At 67.0% G+C, this 25,679-nt stretch overlaps 3 protein-coding genes across 6 annotated transcripts; 1 reads left to right on the forward strand and 2 right to left on the reverse strand.

The window, feature by feature from the left end:
• Window positions 1-168: 168 nt before the first annotated feature.
• On the reverse strand, window positions 169-7,711 carry LOC138683339 (serine/threonine-protein phosphatase 5-like). The gene is made up of 13 exons (XM_069775030.1): window positions 7,527-7,711; window positions 6,784-7,025; window positions 5,255-5,402; window positions 4,052-4,173; window positions 3,877-3,942; window positions 3,689-3,787; window positions 3,436-3,541; window positions 2,849-2,991; window positions 2,289-2,376; window positions 2,121-2,161; window positions 1,832-2,010; window positions 1,277-1,358; window positions 169-516 (listed from the first exon to the last, which is right to left on the reverse strand). Exons 1-13 carry the CDS (start codon window positions 7,642-7,644, stop codon window positions 454-456), a joined length of 1,497 nt encoding a protein of 498 aa, XP_069631131.1. The 5' UTR covers window positions 7,645-7,711; the 3' UTR covers window positions 169-453.
• Window positions 7,712-12,024: 4,313 nt separating this feature from the next.
• On the reverse strand, window positions 12,025-18,136 carry LOC138683331 (hypoxia-inducible factor 3-alpha-like). 4 transcript variants are annotated; one of them, XM_069775014.1, is made up of 9 exons: window positions 17,843-18,135; window positions 17,340-17,476; window positions 16,914-16,998; window positions 16,276-16,385; window positions 15,596-15,780; window positions 14,105-14,211; window positions 13,186-13,333; window positions 12,617-12,742; window positions 12,025-12,188 (listed from the first exon to the last, which is right to left on the reverse strand). In XM_069775014.1, the coding sequence occupies exons 1-9, from the start codon at window positions 18,054-18,056 to the stop codon at window positions 12,137-12,139; spliced, it is 1,164 nt and encodes a 387-aa protein (XP_069631115.1). In that variant the 5' UTR covers window positions 18,057-18,135; the 3' UTR covers window positions 12,025-12,136. The 4 variants fall into 4 exon arrangements, 3 of the variants coding, with proteins under 3 accessions (XP_069631115.1, XP_069631116.1, XP_069631117.1); XM_069775015.1 differs by lacking the exon at window positions 12,617-12,742; XR_011322916.1 differs by lacking the exon at window positions 14,105-14,211 and having other exon boundaries at window positions 12,049-12,188; window positions 17,843-18,136.
• A 4,494-nt stretch (window positions 18,137-22,630) lies between these two features.
• Window positions 22,631-24,255, forward strand: LOC138683524 (small nuclear ribonucleoprotein Sm D2-like). Its single transcript, XM_069775460.1, is given in 4 exon segments — window positions 22,631-22,737; window positions 22,740-22,809; window positions 23,682-23,740; window positions 23,743-24,255. Coding segments are annotated over 4 exon segments (387 nt in total). The 5' UTR covers window positions 22,631-22,658; the 3' UTR covers window positions 23,922-24,255.
• Window positions 24,256-25,679: the final 1,424 nt, after the last annotated feature.

Here is a 25,679-nt window from a genome sequence, read left to right on the forward strand (position 1 = left end):
CGGGTCGCTATAGCAACAGTGGGGGCTGCTCCCCCCTCGACGCCTGGGTCCCCGCCCAGTTTACAATAATTACTTTATTTTAACATCATTAATTACAGACGGTAAAATCGCCCGGTGGGGGGGGGCACGTCCTGGGAGGTGCCACGGGGGGGGGGGGGCAAATCCTGAGCAACTCCCCCCCCCCCCCCAATCTCCATTCACCTATTGCTTGTTGGGGGAGGGGCAACAAGGGGCAGCCCCCCCCGGGGGGGGGGGGAGGGGGCAATGCCAGCAGAGGGACATCGCCCCTGCACCCAGCCCCTACCCAACCCCCACCCCCCCCCATGGTGCAGTCCCAGCTCCTGCCCAAACTGAGCAAACTAGGAGCACGGGAAGGAGGGGAATAAATACAAATCTTCCAATATATTAAAACCCCCCTGGGGGGTGCTGGGGGGGGCCACCCGTGGGGGGGTGTCACATCATGCCCAGCTGCAGCAGGGTGTTAGCATACATCATGGGCTTGACATTGGGGTGAGGCTGTGGGAGAAAGGGGGGGGGGTGAGGGGGCAAATCGGCTCCCTCCACCTCCCCCCCCCCCAAAAAAAATCCCAGCCCTAGGGCACCCATAGGTGCTACCACCTGTAATTACCCCCCCAACAGCCCCCCCCAGCCCCCCCAAATAGCCCCTATAAACCACCCCATAAGCCCCAGAGCCACCCCAACAGCCTCCCAAAATAGCCCCTATGAACCCTCCCATAAACCCCTGAGCTCCCCACTAGCCCCCATGAAGCCCCCCCAGTCACCCCAGGCTGGGGAAGGGGCTGACGAAGGGCTTGGGGGGGGATCTGGGGAACTATTGGGGGGGGGGCTGAGGGAGGGTTTTGGGGAGTCCCACAGTTTGGGGGGGAGGTTGCGGGGGTGGGGCTCGGGTTTGAGGAGGGTCACTGGGAGGTTCAGGGAATGTGTGGAGGTTTCAGGGGGGCTCCAGCGCGGGTTTTAGGGGTCCCCAAGGATAGTTTGGGGCTCCCAGGGTTGAGGGGAGTCCCTGGGGTGGGTTTTGGAGGGTCCAAGATTTGGGGGGGGCAGGATGTCACCAAAGAGGGTTTGCGGGGCACAGATTTGGCGGTGTCCCTAGGGAGGATTTCAGTGGTCTTTGGGGGACAGCTTTCAGGGATCGCAGGTTCAGGGGTCCCCAGTTTTTGAGGGGGTCCCAGATTCAACAGGTCCCCAGGCAGGGGGTAGGGGGGTCCCTAGACTCAGGGGGAGTGGGGGGGGGGTGTCCCCCCCCCAGACTCACCACTGCTGTGAACTGGTGGAAGTCAGGGTGCAGGTCACTGCCTCGCAGGTGAATGTAGGAGCCCTTATTGCCCATCTGGTCGCTGGCAGGGGGGACAGGGATGCTTGGAGACACAAAAGCATGGCCCCCCCCATGGGGACACCGAGGCTTGGGGACCCCCAGGGACAGGGACACTTGGGGACATGGAGGTACAGCTCCATACACAGACAGCAAAGCTCAGGGACAACCAAGGCTCGGGGTCCCTTGGGGACACTGAGGTAGAGCCCCGTGCAGGGGCACTGAGGCTCAGGGACACTTGAGGACACTGAGGTATGGTGCAGAGACACCAAGGCAACATCCCACACAGGGATGCCGAGACATGGTGACACCCCAGTGATGGGAACAGGAGATGCTTTGGGACACCGAGGCACAGGGGACACCTGGGGACCCAGCTGAGGGGACGCCGAGTCTCAGGGGACACCGAGGGTGCACATAAGCTGGGGAGCAGGCACAACGGGGCCACTCCTCCCCAGCAGCAGTGGCACCCTACCCTCCCCGGGTGCCGGTGGCACTCACCAATAGTTGGGGGCGGAGAAGACGGTGACGCATTTGCCATCGTGGGCCACCTCATAGCCCTCAGGCTTCACCTCGTGGCTGCGGATGATGTAGTCAAGGCGGTTGCGCTCCAGGAAGCTCTTGGTGACGTCGGGCCCAAACTGGCAGCTGACTCCGCGTTTGCTGATGGAGCGGCCGTTCTGTGGGAATGCCAGTGTCACCGGGACCCTGGGGACAAGGCAATGGCCATCCCCAAGGCAGCGGGGCAGAGGGGGAGGTGTTAGGGACCCACCACCGGGGTTCAACTCACCTGGGGCTGCGGGTCAGACCAGAGCAGGTCACACATGGGACCTGTGGAGGAAGCAGAGGGGGGTCAGGGTCCCCCCATCTGCCCCAGGGGGGGACATCTAGGTCCCTCAGAGATGGCTGGGATGCCACAGCAGGGGATAAGGGGCATCTCTCAGGGTCCATCTCCCACCTGAGTCCGGGGGCTGCCGGTTCCTCTCGATCTTCCGGATGTCATCAAGGGTGACGCCATCCTCGCTGAAGAGACCCCCATGCATGATCTGGGACAGAAGCCACGTTGGTACGGGGACAATGGGGACGGCAGGGACCCGTCCCCATCCTAACCCTGGTGGGGACCAACCCCAGGGGTGAGGACGGAAGGGACCCCCAGCCCCTGGGGATGGCATGGACCCCTCACTTGTGACAGGGAGCACCCCCAAGCCCCCAGAGACATGGATGGTGGGGCCCCCCCCCCCAAGCCCCACGAGGGACAGGGACCACCCTGACTCACTGGGGACCCCCCACCCAAACCCCACAAGGGACAGGGATCACCCCAACTCCCTGGGGACAGGGATGGCAGGGACCCCTGTACCCAAACCCCACCAGGGATGGGGATCACCCCAACTCCATGGGGACATGAATGGCAGGGACCCCCCCCAACCAACAGGGAGCTCACAGGCAAACCCCCCCCCGCACGGTGACATCCCAGGGGCTGGGCTGGGGACAGGGGGGACGGACACAGTGTCCCCTCACCAGCACTTTGCCGTTGATGCACTGGGCCAGTGGCAGCCACTCAAAGACCTCGCTGAAGAGAGCAAACATCTGCGCTGTGTACTTGGCCTTCACCTCCCCCTCGAAACCGTAGATCTGGTTCATGTTGTCCGTCTCGTGGTTCCCTACGGGGATGCAGTAGCATTGCCAGGCCTGGGGACACCAGGCAGGGGACAAAGTCCCACAGCTCACCCCAAGATGGGCAGGGAACAAGGTCCCATGACCCAGGATGGAGGACAAGGCACAAAGTCCCAAGGACATGTGACGGCCCCACAGCTCAACCCCGGGACCAGAGATAGAGAACGTGGCCCCACAACTGGGGACACGGTGCCAGGACCCAGGACAGGGCCCTGCAACCCAGGAGGGGACAGGGGACACAGGACATGGCCCTACAACTAGGGAGAGGGGACCCAGCCCCACAACCCAGGACAGATGATGTGGCCCCATGAGCTGGTCCCATGCCTGGGGACATGGACGCAGAACGAGGCCACACAACTGGGGAGAGGGGACATGGCCCCACAACCCAGGATGGGGGGATGAGGACTCGCCACCCACAGTGGCTGTGTTACCTCGGAGCAGGTGGAAGTGATCAGGGTAGAGGAGCTTGAAGCCGAAGAGCGTGAGGATGACCTCGACCGAGAAGGACCCACGGTCCACAAAGTCCCCATTGAATATCTGCAGCTGGTTCAGGAAAACAGCTCCCCAGGTCCCTGTCCCCTCATGCTACCCGTCCCCACACCTGTCCCCACCATGGGGGTGGGATCGATCCCAGTGAGACCCTGGGGCAGGGGCGGCTCAACTCCGCTCCCTCCTGGGGGATACGTAAGGGTTCGACTCAGAGGGCAGTCCGTTGAGCTCGAAGATGTTCAGCAGGTCGTAGTACTGCCCATGGGTGTCCCCGCACACCGTCACCTTCTCCGTCTGCGTTTGGGATGAGCCAGGGTGGCACGTCACCGCTTGGGGACTTCACACACACCCAGCGGCACCAGCACCCGGCGAGGGGCACCCACCTCCTTCAACGTCGTTTCTACTAACGTGGGGAGCTTGGCCAGCACCTCCTTCACCTGCACCAGGATCTGCCAGGACAAAGGGTCAGCAGAGGTGACAAGGAGGAGGACACGTGACACTTGGGGACAGGGAAGAGCCCAGCAGGGGACTGGTGGGAGTTTGGGGGAACTGGGGTACCTGGTAGGCACATTTTCTGTGGAGTTTCTTCTGCTCCTTGTACCACTGCATCAGCTCCTTCATGAAAGCCAACGTCACCTTGCCGCCATCCAGCTTGGGGCCGCTGTACTCGTCCTCGATGGCTGCAAAACAAACCCCCCCCAACGGCCAATGACACAAGAGGACAGTGGGGACAAGTCCCTGAAGGGCCATCACGCCCCTGCTGTCCTTCCCTGCAAGCTCACAGCCCCTGACGAACCCCGGTAGCCTTCTGGGGATGCTGAGCCTTGGCTGGGGACACTCATGGGGTCCCCAAAGCTCTGCTGGGCACCTTCATGGGGACCCCAAGACCCTCACGGGGACCCTGACACCCTCACAGGGACACCAAGACCCTCATGGGGACCCTGACTGGGATGCCAAGACCCTCATGAGGAACCCGAGACTATCACAGGGATGGCAGGATCCTCACAGGGACCCTCATGGTGATCCCAAGCCTCTGCTGGAGATCTTCATGGGTGCCCCGAGACCCTCGTGGGGATCCCGAGACCCTTACAGGGACCCTTCTGGGTAACCTAAGTCTCTGCTTGGAACTCTCATGGGGACCCCCATGGTCCCCTAAGACCCTCCTGGAGACCCCCCCCAGCTCCTCAAGGTTGTCATTGGGACCCAGAGCCCCTGCTGGGCCCCCAAGGTGCCCAAGACCCTCCCAGGTGACCCTGAGCTTTTATCAGGGATCCTCACAGGGACCCCCACGGACCCCCCCAGACCCTCACAGGGACCCTGAGCCTCCACCAGGGGCTCTCAAAGGGTCCCCAAGACCCTCACAGGGACCCCAAGCCTCTGCTAGGGACCATCACAGACCCCCAAGACCCCCATGGGGACCCTGAGGCTTTGCTGGGGACATTCATGGTCCCCCTAAGACTCTCACAGCCCTCACCCCCACCCCAAAGATCTTTATGGAGACCTCCAAGACCCTCACGAGACCCCCAGAGCCCCCCAGAATCCTCCCAAGGGACATCAAGCCTTTGCTGAAGACCCTCAAGGTCTCCCCGAGACCCTCACAGCAACCTCCAAACCCCCCACAGGAACCCCAGAGGGGACTCCAAACGTTTACTGGGGACCCTCACGGCCCCCTCCTCCTTCCGCCCTGCCTGTGGAGAAAGGGGTGCCTTGATTTTGGGGGGAGGGGGGGGACAAAGAGCAAGGGGGGTCAGGGGGGCTCACTCATGCTCTCGATGTCAAGGGAGTCGACAACAGAGCGCTTGTGCTCGTCGCTGGCGATCGCCCGCTCAAAGGCCTTCTGCTTGACGATCTTGTGACACTCCTGGTACTTCAGCTTGGCGTCCTTGTCATTGGGCCTCACCTTCACCACCTGGGGGGGACACACACACGACGACATGTCAGAGGACGGGGACGCCCAGGCTCCAGCACCCCACTGCCCTGGGGTGTCCCTGAGAGGGGACAGGGACAGAGAGACCCTTGGATGTGAGGGCTGGGCTGATGCTGGGAGGGACAAGGGGGTCCCCAAATATCCCCACAGCTCTGGGGCATGCGCTGACATGGGAGAAGGGGGAGACAAGGGGGTCCCCAAGCGTCCCCACAGCTCTGGGGCACATGCTAACATGGTGGGGGACAGTGGGTCCCCAAAGGTCCCCCCAGCTCTCAACCATGGGCTGACATGAGTTTAGGGGGACAACAGTGTCCCCAAGGGTCCCTCAGTTCCAGAGCACGTACTGACGCTGAGGGGGTCGGGGGGACCCTAAGGATCCCTCAGCACTGGGGCATGTCAGTAGGGAGACAATGGGGTCCCCAAGTGCCCCCACAGCTCTGGGGGATGTGCTGACCTTCAGGGTGGGGAGCAAGGGGGTCCCCAAGGGTCCCCACAGCTCTGGGGGACATTCTGGCACTAGTCAGGGGAAAGGAACATCAGGGGGTCCCCAAGTGTCCCCACAGCTCTAGGTGACCTGATGACGGTGGGGGATGACAAGAGGGTCCCCAAGAGCCTCTCCCAGCTCTAAGAGCATGTGCTGACACCAGGGAGGGGACAAGAAGGTCCCCAAAGGTCTCCCCCAGCAATAGGGGACAGTGGGGGGATGGACACAAGGACATCCCCAAGGGTCCACCCATCCAACTCTAAGGGACATGCTGACATTGGGGAGGGGACAAGGGGGTCCCCAAACCTGTCCCAATCTCTGGGGTGACATGCTGACACCAGGGAGGTGATGAGGGGGTCCCCAAGCCTCTCTTGATCTCGTGGGGGGGACACACACTGACACCAAGAGGGTCCCCAAGCCTCTCCTGAGGAACACGCTGACACCAGGGAGGTGACAAGGGGGTCCCCAAGTCTCCCCCTGAGCTCCACGGGGACATGCTGACACCAGGGGGGCTCCCCAAGCTTCCCCTGAGCTCCAGGGGGACATGCTGACACCAGGGAGGCGATGAGGGGGTCCCCAAGCCTCCCCCAATCTCATGGGGGGACATGCTGACACCAGGGAGGTGACGAGGGGGGTCCCCAAGCCTCCTCCAACCTCAGGGTGGGGACGTGCTGACACCAAGGGGGTCCCCAAGCCTGCCCCAAACTCCAGGGGGACACGCTGACACCAGGAAGGTGATGAGGGGGTCCCCAAGCCTCCCTTGATCTCGGGGGGGGGGGGCACTGACACCAAGGGGGTCCCCAAGCCTGCCCCAAACTCCAGGTGGGGACACTGACATCAGAGGGGTGCCGAGGGGCACCCTGAGGTGCCTGGCCTCACCGTCTCGTAGTCGCGGAGGGCGGCCTTGAACTTGCCCAGGGCCATGTTGCTGGCAGCACGGCGGTAGTAGCCCTTGATGTACTTCTTGTCGAGCTCGACGGCGCGCGTGGCATCGGCCAGGGCGTAGCCATAGCACTCAGTGCGCAGGTAGGCCAAGCTCCGGTTCCCATAGTAGATGGCATTGGTGGGGTTCAGCTCGATGGCGCTGCTGTAGTACTTCACCGCGTTCTCATAGTCCTTCCCTGGGCCACCGGTGGGCATCAGTGGGATGGGACCCCCACCCACAGGTGGCACCCCCATCCCTGTGGGCAAGCCCTGACCCCCCCTGGGGCCGACCCTTACTTCCCACGCAGCTCCCAATCTCGCAGCAGTTCTCTTCTTTAATTGCCCCCCAACGGCTCGCTATACAGCGGCCTGCTCCTCTGACTGCCTCCGACACGGCTGCCTGTCTGGCAGCCCCCCGCCCCTTATGGCCCCCCCTCACAGCTCCCCATCTGGCAGCCCCTGCCCTTCATTGCCCCCCCCCCCCAGCTCCCCATTTAGCAGCCTCTGCCTCTAATTGACCCCTATGGCTCCCTATCTGGCAGCCCCCACCCCTCATTGCCCCCTCCCTCCCGGCTCCCTATCTGGCAGCCCCTACCTCTAATTGCCCCCCACGGCTCCCTATCTGGCAGCCCCCGCCCCTGATTGCCCCCCTATGGCTCCCTATCTGGCAGGCCCCCCCCCGCCACCGCTGCCGGTACCTTTGAAGAACTCGTTCGCGCGGGTCTTGAGGGCCTCGGCCCGCTCCAGCTCGGCCGGGCTCGGGGGCCGCCCGGGGCCGGGGCCACCACTGCTCTCCGCCCGCTCTCCCTCCGCCATCACTGGGCCGTAAAGCGCCCTGACAACCGCCGGGAGCGCGGTCCGCCGCGCCGCCAAGTACCGCTGTCGCAAAGACGGCGGGACGAGAGGAGGCAGTGTCGTAAACAGGCGCGCGCCGCGCGGGGGGGGGGGGCAGAGCCGGGCGGGACCATATAGAGGGGTGAAGGGGTACCAGAGCGGCCACGGTGCAGCCTGCGGCCTCCCCGTGTCCTTCAAGTCCCCGCAGCCCCGGGGGGTCCCTACAGCCCCCCTCTGTCCCCATCGCCCTGCTGTGTCCCTCTCTTGTCCCCACATCCCTCCATGTCCCCATCACCCTGTCATGTCCCTCCAATGTCTCCATCGCCCCCCCATGTTTCCCCCATGTCCCCACCAAACCCTCCATGTCCCCCCCATGTCCTTGCATGTCCCCATCGCCCCCCGTGTCCCCCTCATGTCCCCATCACCCTGTCATGTCCCTCCAATGTCTCCATCGCCCCCCCATGTTTCCCCCATGTCCCCACCAAACCCTCCATGTCCCCCCCATGTCCTTGCATGTCCCCATCGCCCCCCGTGTCCCCCTCATGTCCCCATCGCCCCCCCCATGTCCCCCTCATTGCCCCCCATGTCCCCATCACCCCCCTGTGTCCCCCACCGTGTCCCCCCCAGGCAGAGGCGGAGCCCTTGCCGGGTTCAGAGCAGGTTTATGGAGGGGGGGTGGGGGTGGGTGACACTGAGCATGTCCCCGTGCGACACCCCCATGGGGGGGGGCGTGTGCGTGTGTCCATGCGTAAGCCCCCCCCCCGCATGCCCCCTTTGCACAAGCGCGTGCAAGTGCACGGGGGGGGGGGGAACAGCGGCGGGGGGGGGCAGTATAGAGCCCCCCCAAAGCGACATTTTGGGGGGCAGCAGGGAGAGGCACACTCGGCCTCGCATGGGGGGGCTGGGGGTGTGCATGTGGGTCCCAGCAGCTCTGGGCAGCGGCGTCTGACCCCCCCCCTCGTGCGAGGGTCATCGTGCAAGGGCTGGGCCCCTCATGCAAGCTCCCCCCCCGACTGCCCAGGCTCAGGCACGAGAGCAGAGCAAGGGTGGTTGGGGGGAGGGCTCTTGCACAAGGGCGGCTGTCGCACGAGTTTGGCTCACATGGACCTCTTGCACGAGGGCAGCTCACCCCTAAGGCTTTTTCATGAAGACCTCACACGAGGCTCTTGCACAAGGGAGGCTTTCGCATGAGGCCCTCACATGAGAGCGTCCCTCTCTGGAGCCCTGGGGCTGCACAGGACGGAACAGTATAAAAGGGGGGGTCCTCTGGGGGGGGGCACTGCCCCGGTGGTCCTGGATTTGGGGGGATCCATGGGGCCCCCCTGAAGGGGCATTTTCAGTCCAGCACCGAGTGGGGGGGATGGGCCCCCCCGGGGGGGCCAGGCCAAAGTAGGAGGGGGGACTGTGGGAGGCCCCATGGGAGGATTGGGGGGGCCCCCAAAAGTGGGGGCTGGGTGGGTCCCCTATGGGGGAGGATTTTGGGGGGGGGCCTCTTGGGAGGTCCCCAGAGCTGGGGAGGGGGTGCCCAGGTGGGGCCCCAAGGGGCAGGGTAGGGGGGGGTCCTCATGGGTGGGGGCTCCCATGGGTTGGGGGAGCAGATTGGGGGGTTCCCCCCATGCCAGGGGGTCACTCAGAGCCCCTAGGGGTGGGGGGCTTGGGGGGGGTAAGGGGGGATAAATGGGGGGAGTGGGGGGGACTGGGGGGCCCCAGGTGGGGGGGGACACACTGGGGGCACCCCAGGGTCTGTGGGAGGGGTCATGGCTTTTGGTGTCGTCCCCCCCACCAGGGACATGGGGTTGGGGCCCCCCTGTTTGGGGGGGGGGGTTGGGGGGGCTGGTTTTTTTTGGTGTCCCCCATTGGGTATCAGGGGGGTGGTGTTTTGGGCCCCCCCTCCTCGGTTTTTTTTGGGAGAGGGGCTGTTTTGGGGGTCCCCATCAAGGCGGGGGGGGAGTCAGTGGTTTGGACCCGCTGATGGTTTGGGGGGGGGGGGCCCTTCCACATGTGCCCCCCCCTCAGTTGCTCTCCAGATGTGTGACCTGGAGGGGCCCCCCTGGACGCCCCTCAGTCTCCTCCTGGGGGGGCCCCCGGGGGGGTGCAGGGAGGCCCCTGGCAGGGCCAGGCCAGCAGCCAGCAGCTCTGGGAGGGGGGGAACACACACCCATTATTGGGGTTTCCTCCCCCCACTTACACTCTCCCCCCCACAGCACCCTTGGTTGTGTCCCCCCCTTTTTGGGGACCCTCCCAGTTCTCCCTTCAAATTTGGGCTTCCCCCTTTCTGGTTGTGCCCCCCCCATTTCACCCCTGTTATCGGGGTCCTCCTATTTTCGCCCCCCCCACAGTTTTGGGGGTCTCCCCACATTCTACCACCTCCCAGATTGGGGGACATCCCCCCGGATTTTGGGTCCCCCATTATTAGACTAAACCCCCATTATCGGGGTGTGTGTGTCCCCAAAGCTTTGGGACCCCCCCAATTACCACCCCCTCATTATCAGGGGTCCCCCCCATTATCGGGGTCCCCCCCATTAGGGCCCCCCCTCACCGAGGGGCTGCTTCTGCCCTGGGCAGGGGCTCAGTCCCGGGGGGGTCCTCCCCACTCAGCAGCAGCCCCCTGAGGGGGACACGGGGGGGGGGGGGGCCGACACGAGGAGACATGGGGACGCAGGGGGGGGACATGGGGACAAGGCACCCTGCCACCCCCCACCTGTCCCCTCCCCCACCCCCCCCGCCCCCCCCCACCCCCACTGCCCCCCGTCCCCCTGTGTCCCCCCCGTGTGTGTGTGTCCCCCCGGCCCACCCTCCCATCCGTGGTTTCTTCTGTCCCCATTCCCAAGTCCGTGTCGTCCCTCCTCCCCGTGTCCCCACGCCCCCTCCCCTCCCCCATGGGCGTGTCCCCCCCTCCAACCGTGTGTTCCCCCCCCACCCCGTGTCCCCCCGTACCAGGCCGAGGGGGGGCAGCAGGTGGGGGTCGAGCTCGGGGCGCTTCAGGGGAGCCCCCGCGTCCTCCCCGCTCGGCTCCCGCGCCCTGCGCGGCACCGTCACACCGCGCCCACGCCGCGCCCACACCGCGCCACGCCACGCCCACGCCACGCCCCCCAGTCCTCACAAGCCCCCTCGCCATCAGCCTTACCCAGCAATAAGCCCCGCCCCCCGGGCCCACTTAGCCCTTCCCCTAAAAGCACATCTCCCCAACAAGCCCCTCCCCTACAAGCCCCTCCCTATAAGCCCCTCCCCAGCAAGCAGAAAGCCCCTCCGCCAGCAAGCCCCTCCCTGAAGCCCCCCACAAGCCCCTCCTCAATCCGTCCCCGCCCCTTAGCCCCGCTCCCGCGCGGCGGCCCCGCCCACCTCTTCCTGGCAGGGCGAGGCTTCAGGGCGGGGCCGAGGGCGGGGTCGCTGCCCCAGCGCAGGAGGGCGGGGCCGGGGCGGGAGGGGGCGGAGCCGCGCCCGGGAAAGCTGCGGGCGCGGGGACGCGGAGGCGGGGCCGCGGCCGCGGAGGCGGGGCCGGGTGGGGCCGGGCCCCGCCCCCCGCAGCGCCTCGGCCCCGCCCAGCTGGAAGTCGCCGTCCATGGGGATGTAGGGGGGCCAGCATGGCCAGGTCCAGGGGGGACGCCTGGGGGGACAGGGTCACACACACACCCCCACATGGCCAAGTCCAAGGGGGGGTGACCAGGGGGATGGGGGGGACGACAGGGTCACACCCCCCTCCAGCATGGCCAGGTCCGGGGGGGGACAGGGGGAGGTCCCACCCGTGGGACGTGGGGGTCCCACCCCAGCCCCCCCCGTACCTGCAGGGCTGTGCCAGGCCCCGGGCTCCCCGTGAAAAGCTTCTGCACCTCTAACAGCAGCTTGTCCCCAGGGGGGCTGGGGGGGGGCAGGGGGGTACAGCCATGGACCCCCAGAACCCCCCCAGGACCACATACCTGCCCCCCCTATCCTGGCCAGGACCCCCCCAAGTTCCCCCCCCCAAGCCCAAACTGCCCCCCCATATTCTATCAGGATCCCCCCCAGCCTGGCCAGGACACCTCAGGGACACCCCCAGTCCCCAACGACCCCCCCAGCCCCCCCCCCCATAGCTTGGGAAGGACTCCCAGGACCCCCCATTTTCCCTAGGGACCCTCCTTGGACCCCCAAACCCTGGCTGGGACCTCCAAAGGCCTCCCAGAGGACACCCCCCCATAGCCTGGCTGAGACAACAAGCCCCCCCCAAGGTAAACCCCCTCCATGCCCCCCCCAAGCTTGGGAATGACCCCCCATGTTCCCCCAGGGACCCCCCATTTTTTCCCCAGGGCCCCCCTCCTAGACCCCCATAGCCTGGCTGGGACCCACCCCCCCTCCCCAAAGCCCCAAGGCCGGACTCACCGGAGAGGGGCTGCAGGGGCAGCGGCGGGGGGGCACTGGGGGGGGGTCGAAGATGGGGGCGAGGAGGCGGGCGAGTTCGGGGGAGCAGAAGCGCCGGGGGTCCCGCTGCAGTGCTGCCTCAGGGACGTGGGCTGGGCGCACGAAAGCCAGCACCCGCGGGCCCCCCACCCCTGCCCACACTGTCACATGGGGTGGGGGACCCCCAGAACCCCCACAAGACCCCCAAAGACCCCCCCAGCACCCGCAGGCCCCCCACCCCTGCCCACACTGTCACATGGGGTGGGGGACCCCCAGAACCCCCACAAGACCCCCAGAGATCCCCCCAGCACCCGCAGGCCCCCCACCCCTGCCCGCACTGTCACACGGGGCTGGGGACCCCCAGAACCCCCCCAGGATCCCCAGGGACCACCCCAGCACCCCAGGGATGCCCCCCACAGCCCCCCAATATCCCAGGCCCCCCCAGACCCCCATGCACCAAGCCCCAGTGCCCCCATGATCCTCTCCCAGTGCTCCCAGTACCCCCATCACCTCCCAGTGTCCCCCCCCAGCACCACGTCGCCCCCTCCCAGTGCTCCCCGTTGCTGCAACTGGTGCCCACCAAGGCTGAGGTTGAGGACGGTGTCGGGGGTGTCGGGACCAGGGGCGGGGGGGGGGCAGACGGTGCCTCTCACCCTGGCGTTGAGTCTGCTCCAGCGACAGCACCACCCCCCGCTGCTCCACGCGGCTGGGGGGGGGCCGTCAGCCCCCCCATGAGATGGGGAGGGGGGACAGACCCCCCCATGGGGCAGCAACCCCCCCCCAAAATGGGCTGGGGGTAATGGCTGCAGGGTACCGGGTTTGGGGTGCTGACCCCCCCCCCAAGCACTGGATACGGGGTATGAGATTTGGGGTGCTGACCCCCCCCAGGCACTGGCTATGGGGTGCTGACCCCCTCCCCCCAGCACCGAGTACAGGGTCTGTGATTTGGGGTGCTCCCCCCCCCCAGCACTGAGCATGGAGTGCCAACCCCCCTGATATGCAGGTTCAGCGGCTGACTTTTGGGGTGCTGCCCCCCCCCAAAAGGCACCACTTCCGCAGCACCAACACCCCATGGGCACCCAACACTGCGCAGAGGACCCATGTCCCCCCTGTTCTGTGTGTGTCCCCCATTCCGTGTCCCCCCCCAACCTGAGGACGAAGTGGAGGCAGACGATGCCCTCGGGCTGGGCGCTGCGGCTGTTGGCGATGACGGTGGCCTGGGTCTGCGCCCACAGGAACCCCCCGCGCTTGGCCAGGAACCGGTACTGGCTCGTCACTGCCTGTCCCTTGCTCAGCACTGCGGGGTGCCAGCACCCCACGGGTGACCCGCGGGGGGAGGGGGGGGCAGGGTGCCAGGGGGGAGAGTGTCCAGGGGTGCCCCAGGAGGATATTGGGGTGTTCAGGGATGACGGGGGGGGATGTTGGGGTGACCCAGGGGGGATGTCAGAGTGCCCAGGGGTGCCCAGAGGGGACATTGGGGTGCTATGGGGTGCCAGGGGGGATGTTGGGGTGGCCCAGGTGTGCCCAGGGGAAGACAGGGGAATACTGGGGTGCCCCATGGGTGCCCAAAGGGGATGTTGGGGTGCCCGGGGTGCTCCAGGGGGACATTGGGGTGCTCAGGAGTGCCAAGGAGGATGTTGGGGTGGCCCAGGTGTGCCCAGGGGGAGATAGGGGGAATACTGGGGTGCCCAGAGGTGCTCCAGGGGGACATTAAGGTGCTCAGGGGTGCTAGGGAGGATGTTGGGGTGACCCAGAGGGGATGTTGGGGTGCCCAGGGGTGCCCCAGAGGGATATTAGGGTGCTTGAGGGTGCTGGGGGGGATGTTGGGGTGCTCAGGGGATGTTGGGGTGACCCAGGGTTGCCCAGAGGGGATGTCAGGATGCCCAGGGGTGCCCCAGGAGGAGATGGGGGTGCTCAGGGTACAGAAGCGATGTTGGGGTTCATGGGGGGTTATTGGGGTTCCCAGGGTGATACTGGGGTGTAGGGGGGATGCTGGGGTTCCCAAGGGGATCTTGGGGTTCCCAGGTGGATCTTGGGGTGCCGGGGGGGAGTTTTGGGGGGCACTCACAGGTGTGCACGCTCCTGCTGAGGGTGTCAGAGTCGAGAGCGTGGACATACTCGTAGAGGGAGCAGCCGAGCAGCTCCTCAGGGGTGTACCCCGCCACCTCCCCAATCCTGCACACCCCAACTCAGCCAGGCCCCCCGGGGCTCACCGAGGGGCTCCCCCCCTTCCCTGTCCCTGGGAGGAGGCCCTTGGGAGGTTGGGGGTCCCCTCTGGTGTCCTGAGGTGCCCCTAAGGGGTCCTGGGGGGCACTTATGTGGTAGAGGGGGGCCCCAAGAGGGTCCAGGGGGGCTCTATGAGGTCCTGGGGGGGCTCTTAGGGGCCTGGCGGAGTCGGGGGGGGGGCCTCAAGGTGTGCTGGGGGTCCCCTATGGTGCCCTGGGATGCCCCTAATGGGTCCAGGGGGGCCCTTATGGGGTCAAGGGGAGCCCCGAGAGGGTTGGGGGGGGTCTATGAGGTGTGGGGTGGGTCTGGGGAGCCCCTATGAGGTCCTGGGGGGGCCCTATGGGGTGCAGGGGGTCCTCTATGGTGCCCTGGGGTGCCCCTAAGGGGTCCTGGGGGGGACTTATGGGGTCGAGGGGGGCCAAGAGAGTCCTGGGGGGGCTCTATGGAGTCCTGGGGGGGGCCCTTGGGGGTGCTGAGGGGTCCTGGGGGGGGGGGGGTGCTGGGGGGGGTAGAGGTCTGGGGGGTTCAGGGTGCTGAGGGGTGGGGGGCTGGGGGGGGGAGGATGCCAGGGGTCCGGGGGGTTTTGGGGTGCTGGAAACTGGGAGGGGGGGGTCAGGGTGCTGGTGGGGGGGGATCTGGTGGGTGGGAGGGTTTGGGATACTGGGAATCTGGGGGGGATGTTCAGGGTGCTGGTAGTCCAGGGGAGGGTTTGGGGTGTCAGGGGTCCTGGGGGGTGGGGGGACAGGGTGCTGGGGGTCTGGGAGTCTTGGGGGGGGTTGGGGTGCTGGGAGGGGGCCAGAGGTCTGGGGGGGGTGGGTTTGGGGTGCTGGGGTCCAGGGGGTTCAGGGTTTGGGGTGCTGGGGGTCTGGGGGAGTTCAGGGTGCTGGGGGTCCGGGCGTCTTGGGGGATGGGGTGGGGGTGCTGGGGGGGGCAGGGGTCTGGGGGGTGGGAGGTTTTGAGGTGCCAGGGCTCTGGGGGGCATTCAGGGTGCTGGGGGTGCAGGAGTCTGGGGGGGTGGGCAGGTTTTGGGGTGCTGGGGTCCAGGAGAGGGGGAAGGGTTTGGGGTCCTGGGGGGGTGCTCAGGGTGCTGGGGGTCTGGGAGGGGAGTTGGGGTGCTGGGGGGGGAAACAAGGGTCTGGGGGGGTTGGGATGGTTTGGGGTGCCAGGGGACTGGGGGGGGGCACATTCAGGGTGCTGGGGGTCTGGGGGTCTGCATGGGGGTTGGGATACCAGGGTGCAGGGACCTGGAGGGTGCTGGGGTTTGGGGGGTGGGGGGGTTTGGCATGGGGGGGTCCGGGAAGTTGGGGGGGGAGGGACAGGGGACACCCCCCACCTGTCATCACAGTAGGTGAACTTCATGTCCATGGAGTGGCGGCTGAGGACGGTGCCAGAGCCCAGGGGGGTCTCGATGGCCCCCGGGTGGGGGATGGCCTCACAGATCAGCACCAGGCAGCGCAGGGGTGGGTCGCCCCCCCTGGCCCCTGCGTACGACCGCATGTGCCCTGCACAGTGCAGCACCTGGGGGGGGGGCCACCGTAGTGGTGCCAGGGCCCCCCCGGAACCCCTACGGACCCCCCCATCCTTTCTGCTGTGATGCTGCCCCCCCCATGTCCCCCCTGTCACTGTGTCCCTCCCCTCCCCACTGCCCTGTCCCCCCTCTGCCCCCCCATGTCCTCCCATATTACCCCCATCCCCCCATGTCCCCCCTGCTGCCCCATGCCCCCCCATGCCCCAATGTCCTCCTGTCCCCCTCAAGTCCCCCCTAGACCCCCATATCCCCCCAAGTCTTGTCCCCATGTCCCCCTATCCCCCAATGTCCCCCCTCACCTCCCTGTCCCCCCATGTCCCCATGTCCCCCCACATCCCCCATCTCCCCATCCCCCCAACATCCCCATGTCCCCCCACATCCCCCCATGTCCCTATCCTCCCATGTCCCCTCATGTCCCCCCCACATCCCCCTATTCCCCCCAACATCCCCCCACATCCCCCCATGTCCCCCCCATGTCCCCCCACCTTCCAGGAGGCTGCCTTCAGGTTGAGGCAGCGCCCGCGTCCTGTCAGGGTGCTCTTCATCCGCAGGGAGAAGCTGCACCCCGAGCGCTCCCCCCGCCGCCGTGGCACCGCTGGGGGGGGGGGACTGGGGTCAGGGGGGCTGCAGGGGGTCCCAGGAGAGACCCAGGCGTGCTGGAGGGGTCCCAGGGGTGCTGGGGGTCATTGGAGGATGCTGAGGGGGGGTCCCAAGGGTGGTTGGGGGGGCCCCAGGGGAGACCCAAGGGATGCTGGGAGGGGGGTCCAGAGGTGTTTGCGGGGGTCCCAGGGCTGCTGGGGGGGGGCAGGGGTGTTTGGGGGGTCCCAGGGGTGCTGGGGGGGGCACTGGAGGGGTCCCAGGAGTGTTTAGGGGGTCCCAGGGGAGACCCAGGGATACTGGGGAGGGCCCAGGGGTGTTTGGGGGGGTCTCAGGGCTGCTGGGGGGGGGCAGGGGTGTTTGGGGGGGTCCCAGAAGAGACCCAGGGATGCTGGTGGGGGGGCCCAGAGGTGTTTGGGGGGTCCCAGGGGTGCTGGGGGGGCACTAGAGGGGTCCCAGGGGTGCTTGGAGGGGTCCCAGGGGTGCTGGGGTCCCAGGGGTAGTTGGGGGGTCCCAGGGGTCTCACCCTGCCGGGGGCTGAGCACATCCTGCAGCTCCTCGTGGTCACAGGGGTGCACGAAGTCAAAGATGCTGTGGCCGATCAGCTCCAGCTGCGGGGGGGGACAACATGGGGAGGGGGTGTTGCACACCTCACACAAGCACCCTCGCACGAGCACCCTTGCACAAGCACCCTTGCATGAGCACCCTCACACGGGGTCTCGTACAAGCACCCTTGCATAAACACCCTTGCACGAGCACCCTGGAATGAGCACCCTTGCACGGAGCCTCACACAAACACCCTCACACGAGCATCCTTGCACAAGCACCCAGGCATGCCTTACCCAAGCAGCTGCCTGTTCACCCCCCCTGCCCCCCACCCCCCCACCCATGGGTGCCCAGGGACCCCCTTGCAGGCAGAGTAGTGGGGTGCTCCCCCCTGCCCCCCCCAAACCTGGCTGAGCCCCAGGAGCCGGTTGACGTTCTCAGAGAGGAAGATCATGTCCCCCGCCTCGCTCAGCACCATCACGAAGCCGCTCAGCGCCTTCAGGTAGCACCCATCCACCTCCTCTGCCGCTGCTGCCCAGGCGCCTGCGGAATGGGTGCATTACTGAGCCGGGAGGTGAGGGGGGCTCAGGGTGCTGGGGTGCTCGGGGGGGGGCTGGGGTAGCTGAGGGGGTCTCTAGGGTGCTTAGGGCCCCTATGGGTGCTCTGGGGGTCCCCAGGGTGCTGAGGAGGCTGAGATGATTGGGGGAGCTTAGGGGGTCTGGGGTGTTTGGAGGGTCCTGTGGATGCTCAGGGGATCCCATGGGTGCTTGGGGGTCCCAGGAGGTCCCATGGGTATTTGGGGATCTCAGGAGGCCCCAGGAGGTCCCATGGGTGCCTGGGGGTCCCAGGAGGTCCCCTGGGTGTTTGGGGGTCCCAGAAGGTCCCACAGGGGTCCCAGAAGGGGCTCACTGGCAGCAAGGAGGCGGTGGACACGCAGGTAGCTGATGGTGAGACGAATGATGGAGGCCTTGTCGAGGTGGGCGCTGACGCCATGGGCAAAGGGCAGGGTGTGCGCCAGCTGGTAGAAGACCTCCGTCTCCCGGCTGCGCCGGCATCGTGCTGCATCCCGCGAGCGTTCCTTCCGCAGCTCCAGCGTCGACCTGCTGGCACCCACCAGCATCATGGGTGCTCGTGGGCATCCTCCGCTGCGCCCCGGGCACCCACACTGTACCCACACTGCACCCCGAACACCCTCACTGCACCCCCTGCACCCCATGCTGCACCTACACTGCACCCCAGGCACCCACACTGCACCCACACTGCACCCACTGCAGCCCCGCTGCGCCTACACTGCACCCCAGACACCCACACTGCACCCCCAGCACCCACCCCACACACACACCATGTCCCACCAGCTCTTCTCACACCACCAGCACCCCTCGGCTCCCATGGGTGCTCACAGGCACCTGCAGCCCCGGCACCGTCACCTGGGGCACAGGGACACCCAGTGACACTAACAGCGTCACTGTGAGTACAGGGTGCTGCTGGGACATGGGGGGACAAAGCGTGTGGGTGTGTGGGGGGTGGTGGTGGGTGTGTGCAGGTGTGTCCAGGTGTGCATGAGTGTGCCCCGGTGCGCGTCCAGGTGTGTGTCCTGGTGTGTATCTGAGTGTGTGCGCGCGTGCAGGTGTGCATGAGTGTGCCCTGGTGTGTGTGCGGGTGTGGGTGTGTGTGAGCGTGCCCTGATGTGTGTCTGGGTGTGTGCAAGTGTGTGTCCAGGTGTGCACAAGTGTGTGCAGGTGTGTGTCCCCGAGTGGGTGTGCGGGCACATGTCCGGGTGTCTGTGTGGGTGTAAGAGTGTCCAGGTGTTTCTGGGTGGGTGTCTGGGTGTGTGGGGGGTGTCCACATGGCTGTGGGTGTGTCTGTGGGTGTGTCCATGTGTCCATGCATGTCCGTGTCCATGTGTCCATGTGTCTGTGTGTGTCTGTATCTGTGTGTCCATGTCCATGTGTGTGTCTGTGCGTGTGTCCGTGAGTGTCTGTGTGTCCCTGTACATGTCTCCATGTGTCCATGTGTGTCCATGTGTCTCCGTGTGTCCACCTGTGTGTCCATGCGTGTCCACATCTGTGTGTGTCTGTGTGTCTACGTGTCCATGTGCATGTCCGTGTGTCTGTTGTGTCTCCATGTGTCCATCTGTGTGTCCATGCGTGTCCGTGTCTGTGTCTCTGTGTGTCCATGTTCGTGTGTCTGTGTGTCTCCATGTGTCCATCTGCATGTCCCTGTGTGTCCGTCTGCATGTCCGTGCATGTCCGTGAGTCCGTGTGTATCCATCTGTGTGTCCCTGTATGTCCCTGCATGTCCATGTGTCCATCTGCGTGTTTGCGCGTGTCCGTGTGTGTCCATCTGTGTGCCTGTGGCTGTCCAGCTGTCGGTGTGCATGTGCATGTCTGTGTGTTGTGTCCATCTGCGTGTCCCTGCATGTCCATGTGTCTCCGTGTGCCTGTCTGCATGTCCACATGCATCCATGTGTGTCCACCTGCGTGTCCGTGCATGTCCATGTGTCCATCCGCGTGTCTGTGTGTCTCCGTCTGCATGTCTGTGCATGTCCATGTCCGTGTGTGTCTGTGTGTCCGCGTGTCCATCCGTGTGTCCGCGTGTGTCCGTCTGCGTGCGGGTGTGCGGGTGTGCCGGGGGTGCGTGCGTGCAGCCGGGATGGGCTGTTCCTGTCCCTGGCGCCGTGCCCAGGGGCCGCAGCGGGGGGGGGACGGGGGGACGGGGACGGGATGAGACACAGGAGATGACACGAAGGGGGGCACCCACCAGCAGAGCAGGGCCATGCAAATGCATGCGAATGTATGCAAATGAGAGGCCAGCCTGCATGTGTGCTGGCAGCTCCCGCTTGGGACAGGCTGGCCTCCCCCCCCGCTCCTCCCCTCCCCCCCCACACCTGTGGGAGCACTGGGGGAATGGGGGGAACTGGGAGGAACCAGGTACTGACTGGACCAGTATCGGGCTCTGACTGGGACCAGAACCGGGCACTGACTGGAACCAGAACTGGGCACTGACTGGGACCAGTATTGGGCACTAACTGGGACCAGAACCGGGCACTGACTGGGACCAGCACCAGGCACTGACTTGGACCAGAACCAGATCAGGAAGGGGGTGGGGGGTCCCGGATGCCTGGGTCCTCTCTCCCCCTTGATGGCGGGGGGGGTTACAGTGCAGGGGGGGACGATGACACCCTGGACACCTGGGTCCCTTTTGCAGCCCCCCTGGGGGCTCTGTGGACCCACTGAGGCCAGGGAGGGGACCCAGGCGCCTGGGGGCCACCCCCCCTACCCTTGGGTGCTGGGCAGGTGACCCAGGCGTTTGGGGGGGGCAAGCAGAGGAGGGGGGACAGATGTCCCCAGCCACGTCACACCAAGGCCACACGTGATGTATACACACACACGCATGTGGGGCCCCTGCCTCTCCCCCCGGGGTGAGCGGCACCATGGGTCCTCACACACGTGTACGCCGATGGGGTGGGGGTCTCCTCATCCTCGCACGTGTGTGTGCACCAGGCGGGGACCCTGGCATCATGTCATGTCATGTCACGCCCCCCTCCTGCCCCCTGCCCCGGGCTGGCACGGCCTCACGCAGCTCCCTGCTGCCGCAGGGCTCGCACGAGGATGCATGAGGATGCACGAGGCTCGCACGAGGACATGTCCTGCTTTATGCTGACGCACGGGGGTGCACGAGGACGCCCCCGAGCCACCCCTCCTGCGAGGACCTCTCCTCCCACGCTCATCGGTGGGTGCCACACCCCTCTGGGGCTCCCCACACCCACCAGTGGACAGATCCTGTCCCTGCCCCCCAAGAATTGCCCCAGGGCCCCCCCCCTTTGAGGGGGCGGATCCTGCCCTACCGCGCCAGGACCCCTCCCCAGGCCCCCCCAGGAGCACCCTGGCCTGGTCCTGTGTGTCCCCCCCAAGGGAGCGCACCCTCCCTGGGGGGCCGGATCCTGACACCCCCCCCCGGGGTCCCTGCCCCAGGACCCCCTCCCCCCGGGAACCGGATCCTGCCCCGCCCCCGGCCCCCCCTACGGCCCCGGATCCTGTCCCCGTTACCTCGCCCCGGGCCCGCCCGTCCATGGCCGCCGCCACCACCCTCTGGCGCGCCCGCACAACACCGCGCTGAGCCCCCTCCCCGGGCACGCCCCCCTCCCCGGGCACGCCACGCCGCCGCCACGCCCCCCTGGCCGCCGGCCAAAGCCCCCCGCCCCATCCCCGCCCCCCCAGATTGGCCCCGCCCCTGACCCGCGGCCAAGCTCCCCAGCCCGCGCCCCTTGGCCCCGCCCACCACCTCCCTGGCCCCGCCCCACTGAGTCGTAGTCCAGGCCGCCCCCCCCCAGTGTATGCTCCGCCTCCCTCGGCAGCCGCCAGAAGGCCCGCCCCCCCCGTTAGGGCCCGCCCCCCTTCGGCACCCGCCAGACCCCGCTCCCATCCAGCTTCGCCCCGCCCCTTCCGAGGGGGCGGGGGGCACCGGGCAGCCCCCCCAGCCCTACCCCTGCCCCGGGACCGCCCCCCACGACCCCCCAAACCCCCCCCGCCCCCCTGCACACCCCCCGCCCTGGCCGGGTTGGGGGGCCCAGGCCCCGGCACAGTCACTACCGGGGGGGTCCCCCCAAATCCACCTGGAGACCCCCCCAATCCCCCATGGCTGTTTCCAGATCCCCCCCGACCCGTCCCAGCCCCCCCATTACCGTTTCCAGGCCTCCCCCTCCCCCCCCGTATCCTGCCGCCGTGGCCATGCCGCGGCCCTGCCCTCTTTTCCGCCCCGCCCCTTTTTTTATTTCCGCCCTTTTTGCTCTGCTCCACCCACTTTCTCCCCGCCCCGCCCCCTCATCCTCCGCGCATGCGTCTTGGTCGCTCCCTGTCCGCCGCGGCGTGGTGACCCGGAAGTGGAGCGGCGGCGCCGCAGTGACCTGGAAGTGAGACGTGAGGACGGCGCGCTCGAGTGGAGACGCGGGACCGGAGCGGAGCCGCATGTGAGGGGGGGGCCGGGGCCGGGGCCGGGGCCGGGGCCGGGGCCGGGCTCGGGCTCGGGCTCGGGCTGCGGCTGCGTCCTCGTCCCGTTCCTGCTGCCTCCGCTCTGCCCTTGGGCCTCGGTTCGCCGCCCCCGAGGTCCCGCCCCGGCGGCTCCCGTGGCCCCCCCGTCGTCCCCAGTGTTCCCTGAGCTTCCGGTTCCTCGGCGCTGGTGTCTCCAGGCAACCCCGATTCCCCGGCCCTGGTGACCCAGGCACCCGCTGTGTCCCCGGGCACCCCCGGTTCCCGATCCCGGTGTCCCCTGTCACCCCCCGGTGTCCCCTGTCACCACAAGTTCCCAATCCCAGTGTCCCCAGGCACCCCCTGTTCCTCATCCTGGTGTTCCCTACCATCTCCAGTTCTCCATTCTGGTGTCCCCTGCCACCCCTGGTGTCCCCTGCCACCCCCAGTTCCCTATTCCAGTGTCCCTGCTCCCACCAATTCCCTGTCCCCGTGTCCCCTGCCACCCCCAGTTTCCCCATCCCAGTGTCCCATGCAACTCCTAGTGCCCCCCAGGCATCCCCCGTTCCTCATCCTGGTGTCCCCTGCCATCCCCGGCTCCCCATCCCCAGTGTCCCCTGCCACTCCCAGTGTCCCCAAACACCCCCAACCCCACTATCCCCAGTGTCTTCATCCCCTGCCCCCCCTGACAGCGTCCCATCTGACCATCCCCTTTGCTGTCTCCACGCAGGAGCCTGCTGAACAAGCCCAAGAGTGAGATGACTCCGGAGGAGCTGCAGAAGCGGGAGGAAGAGGAGTTCAACACGGGGCCGCTCTCCGTCCTCACCCAGTCCGTCAAGACAACACCCAGGTCCTCATCAACTGCCGCAACAACAAGAAGCTCTTGGGACGTGTCAAGGCCTTTGACAGGTCTGTTTCCTTGTCCCCAAAATGTCCCCAAGAGGGTCCTCGGGGTTCTGTGGGTGTTCAGTGGGGTTATCTCTGTGGGTCTTGGCTGTGTCCCGGTGTGCCCGGGGGGGGGTTCCCCGCTCCTGCTTGCCTTCATTCTTGGGGTTTATGATGTTCCCCTGGGTCACCTCAGGGTCCCCCCACAGTCCCCAGTGTCCCCCTGGGTCACACCAAAGGTCCCCCCAGGGCCCCCCCATGGTCCCCAATGTCCCCCTGGGTCACACCAACGTCCCCCGGGGTCACACTAGTGTCCCCCCCACAGTTCCCCCACGGTCCCCAATGTCCCCCCAGTGTCCCCCTGGGTCATGCCAGGATCCCCCCAGTGTCCCCCTGCATCACACTAGTGTCTCCCACGGTCCCCTCCAGGGTCCCCAAAATGCTCTCTGGGACCTCTGGGGTGCCCACTGTCCCCCCGAGTCACCCCCAAAGTGTCCTCTGGGGTCCCCCTGGGTCATCCCACAGTCCCCAATGTCCCCAAAGTACCACCGAGGTCCCCCATGTCCTGCCCTGGTGTGGACCCAGCGTCTCCCTGATCCTGCATGTTCTCCTCCAGGGTCCCCACTGTCCCTTTGAGTCCCCCTGGGGTCCCCAAATTCCCTGGAGGTCCTGCTCACGTTCCTCCCCCCCCCTTCTGGTACTGCAGGGTCCCCAAAATCTTATTGGGGCCCCCTCAGAGCCCCCAAATTTCTCCTGGGTCTCACTCCCATTTCCTCCCCATGTCCCTCTGCTCCCCCCAGCCCCTCCATGTCCCCTCAGGGAAGTCGCAGCCCCCCTCCTTGGCTCTGGGGACCCCCCTAAATGCGTGTCTGCCCCCCCCCCCCCCCCCCCCCCAGGCACTGCAACATGGTGCTGGAGAATGTGAAGGAGATGTGGACGGAGGTACCCAAGAGTGGGAAGGGAAGAAAAAGTCCAAACCGGTCAACAAAGACCGCTACATCTCCAAAATGTTCCTGCGCGGCGACTCTGTCATCGTCGTCCTGCGTAATCCCCTCATCGCTGGAAGTAGGGACCCCCCACCCCCACCCCAGCATCAGGGTGTTCAGATCCCCCGGGAGCTGTTGGCATTGCATTGAGCCTCCGCACGTTGGCCTTGGGCTGGGCCCAACCTGCCTGGACAACCCCCTCCCACCCTCCCACCCCCGACTTCCTACTGGCCCCCTCCCCCAACACCTTGTGACCCCCCTGACTTCCTACCACCCCACCCCCACCCCTAAGCTCTCACACAGGGACTCCTTCCCTGTCCTGTCCTGCCCCCCCGGGGGGTATTTTGGGGGGGCTACTTCCCCTTGGGGGTGCCTGAGCCCCCCCTGGGAGGGGCAGAATTAGGGGGGGGGGTCATGTGTGTATATCCCCCCCCCCAGGCACTGTGCTCACCCCCGCTGGGGCAATAAAGCTATTTTGTTACTACCTGGTGTCACCCTCTGTGCCCCGCCCCGGGGCCGGTTTCCCCCTCCCGGGGTCTCCCAGCGGGGAAAACGGGGAGGGGTGTGAAAATAAGAGTGCAGGGGCAGAGCTAGCGGTGGCTCCGCCCCATGAGACCACGCCCTGCGCCTCTGCGAGACGCCCCCCGCCCCCGTTGGAACATTTGTGCTGGGCGCAAGGCCACGCCCACCCAGCCGAGGCCTCGTCCAACCGGTAGAGCCGCGTGCGCGAGCTCCGCCTATTTCTCTAAGCCACGCCCTTTCCGGCGCAGGTCACGCACCGCCAGAGTCTGGCACCGGCGTCGCTGGGGCGAGGTGCGAGCGCGGGATTCCTGGGCCACGCCCCCTTGGGCTTGGCTGGGGGGGCCGGGCCTGGGGGCCCCCCCTGGGGCCGTTTGGCCTCCGGCACTTGCGCCCCCCCCCGGCACATGCGGCAGCCGAGGGGCAGTGCCCGGGGCTCGAAGCCGCCCCGCAGCCACCGGTGGGGGGGGGGCACCGTGTCCCACCACGTGTCACCCCCTGCCCCGTGTCTCCCCCTGGGTGGACCCCCGGTGTCCCCTCTGTGCCCCTCCCAGTGACTCCCCGCGCCCCCCCCAATGTGTCACCCTCGCCCCCCCGACGCCCCCCCCTCCAGTGTCTCTCCATGTCCTCCCCCCCACTGTCCCCTCCCCGAGGTGTCACCCCATGTCTCCCCCTCTGTGTGTTGCCCCCCCCCCCCGCGGTGTCCCCGTCGTCCCCCCCAGGTCGTACCCCCCGGGACTGGCGCTCACTGCTGCCCGACCTGGAATGGATGGTGCCGTGGCCCCGCGGCAGGGGGGGGGCCCGCACCCAGGTATGGGGGAGGGGGCACCCTGGGGTGGGGGGAGGCATCCTGGGGGGGGACACCGGGGTGCTGGAGGGGAGGGGCAGGGGGTCTAGGGAGGGGGCCTGGGTGCTGGGGGGCATCTGGGTGCTGGGGGGGGTCTAGCGGGAGGGGGCTGGGTGTTGGGGGGGGGCTGCACCCCCCTGGGACACCCCCCCCAGGCGCAGGTGCTGGAGAACGTCCTGGGGTACATCCAGCACCTGCAGAGGACCCTGAGCATCATCCGGGGGGGGCAGGTAATGGGGACCCCTCCCCAGTTGGAGAGCCCCCCCAGTGACACACACCCCCCCCCATCCCCACAGGCCACCCCAGTGACGGTGACACTGCAGAGGTGGGACCAAGCACTGAGGCCACACGGGAGTAGGTGACATGGGGGGGGGGCACCCCAAGGTGCTGACCCCCCCCAGGCAGCAGCTGGTGCCCTAGGAAGAGGAGGAGGAGATGGGGGGGCGGCAGCCCCTGGCTGGGCCCTACTGGGAGGCACTGGGTGGGGAAGGGGGGGGGTCCCCTGTCTCCCTCCCCGTGGCGGGGAGGGCTGCTGGGGCTCA

Source organism: Haliaeetus albicilla, chromosome W, assembly GCF_947461875.1.
Source record: "Haliaeetus albicilla chromosome W, bHalAlb1.1, whole genome shotgun sequence".
Lineage (NCBI taxonomy): Eukaryota > Metazoa > Chordata > Aves > Accipitriformes > Accipitridae > Haliaeetus > Haliaeetus albicilla.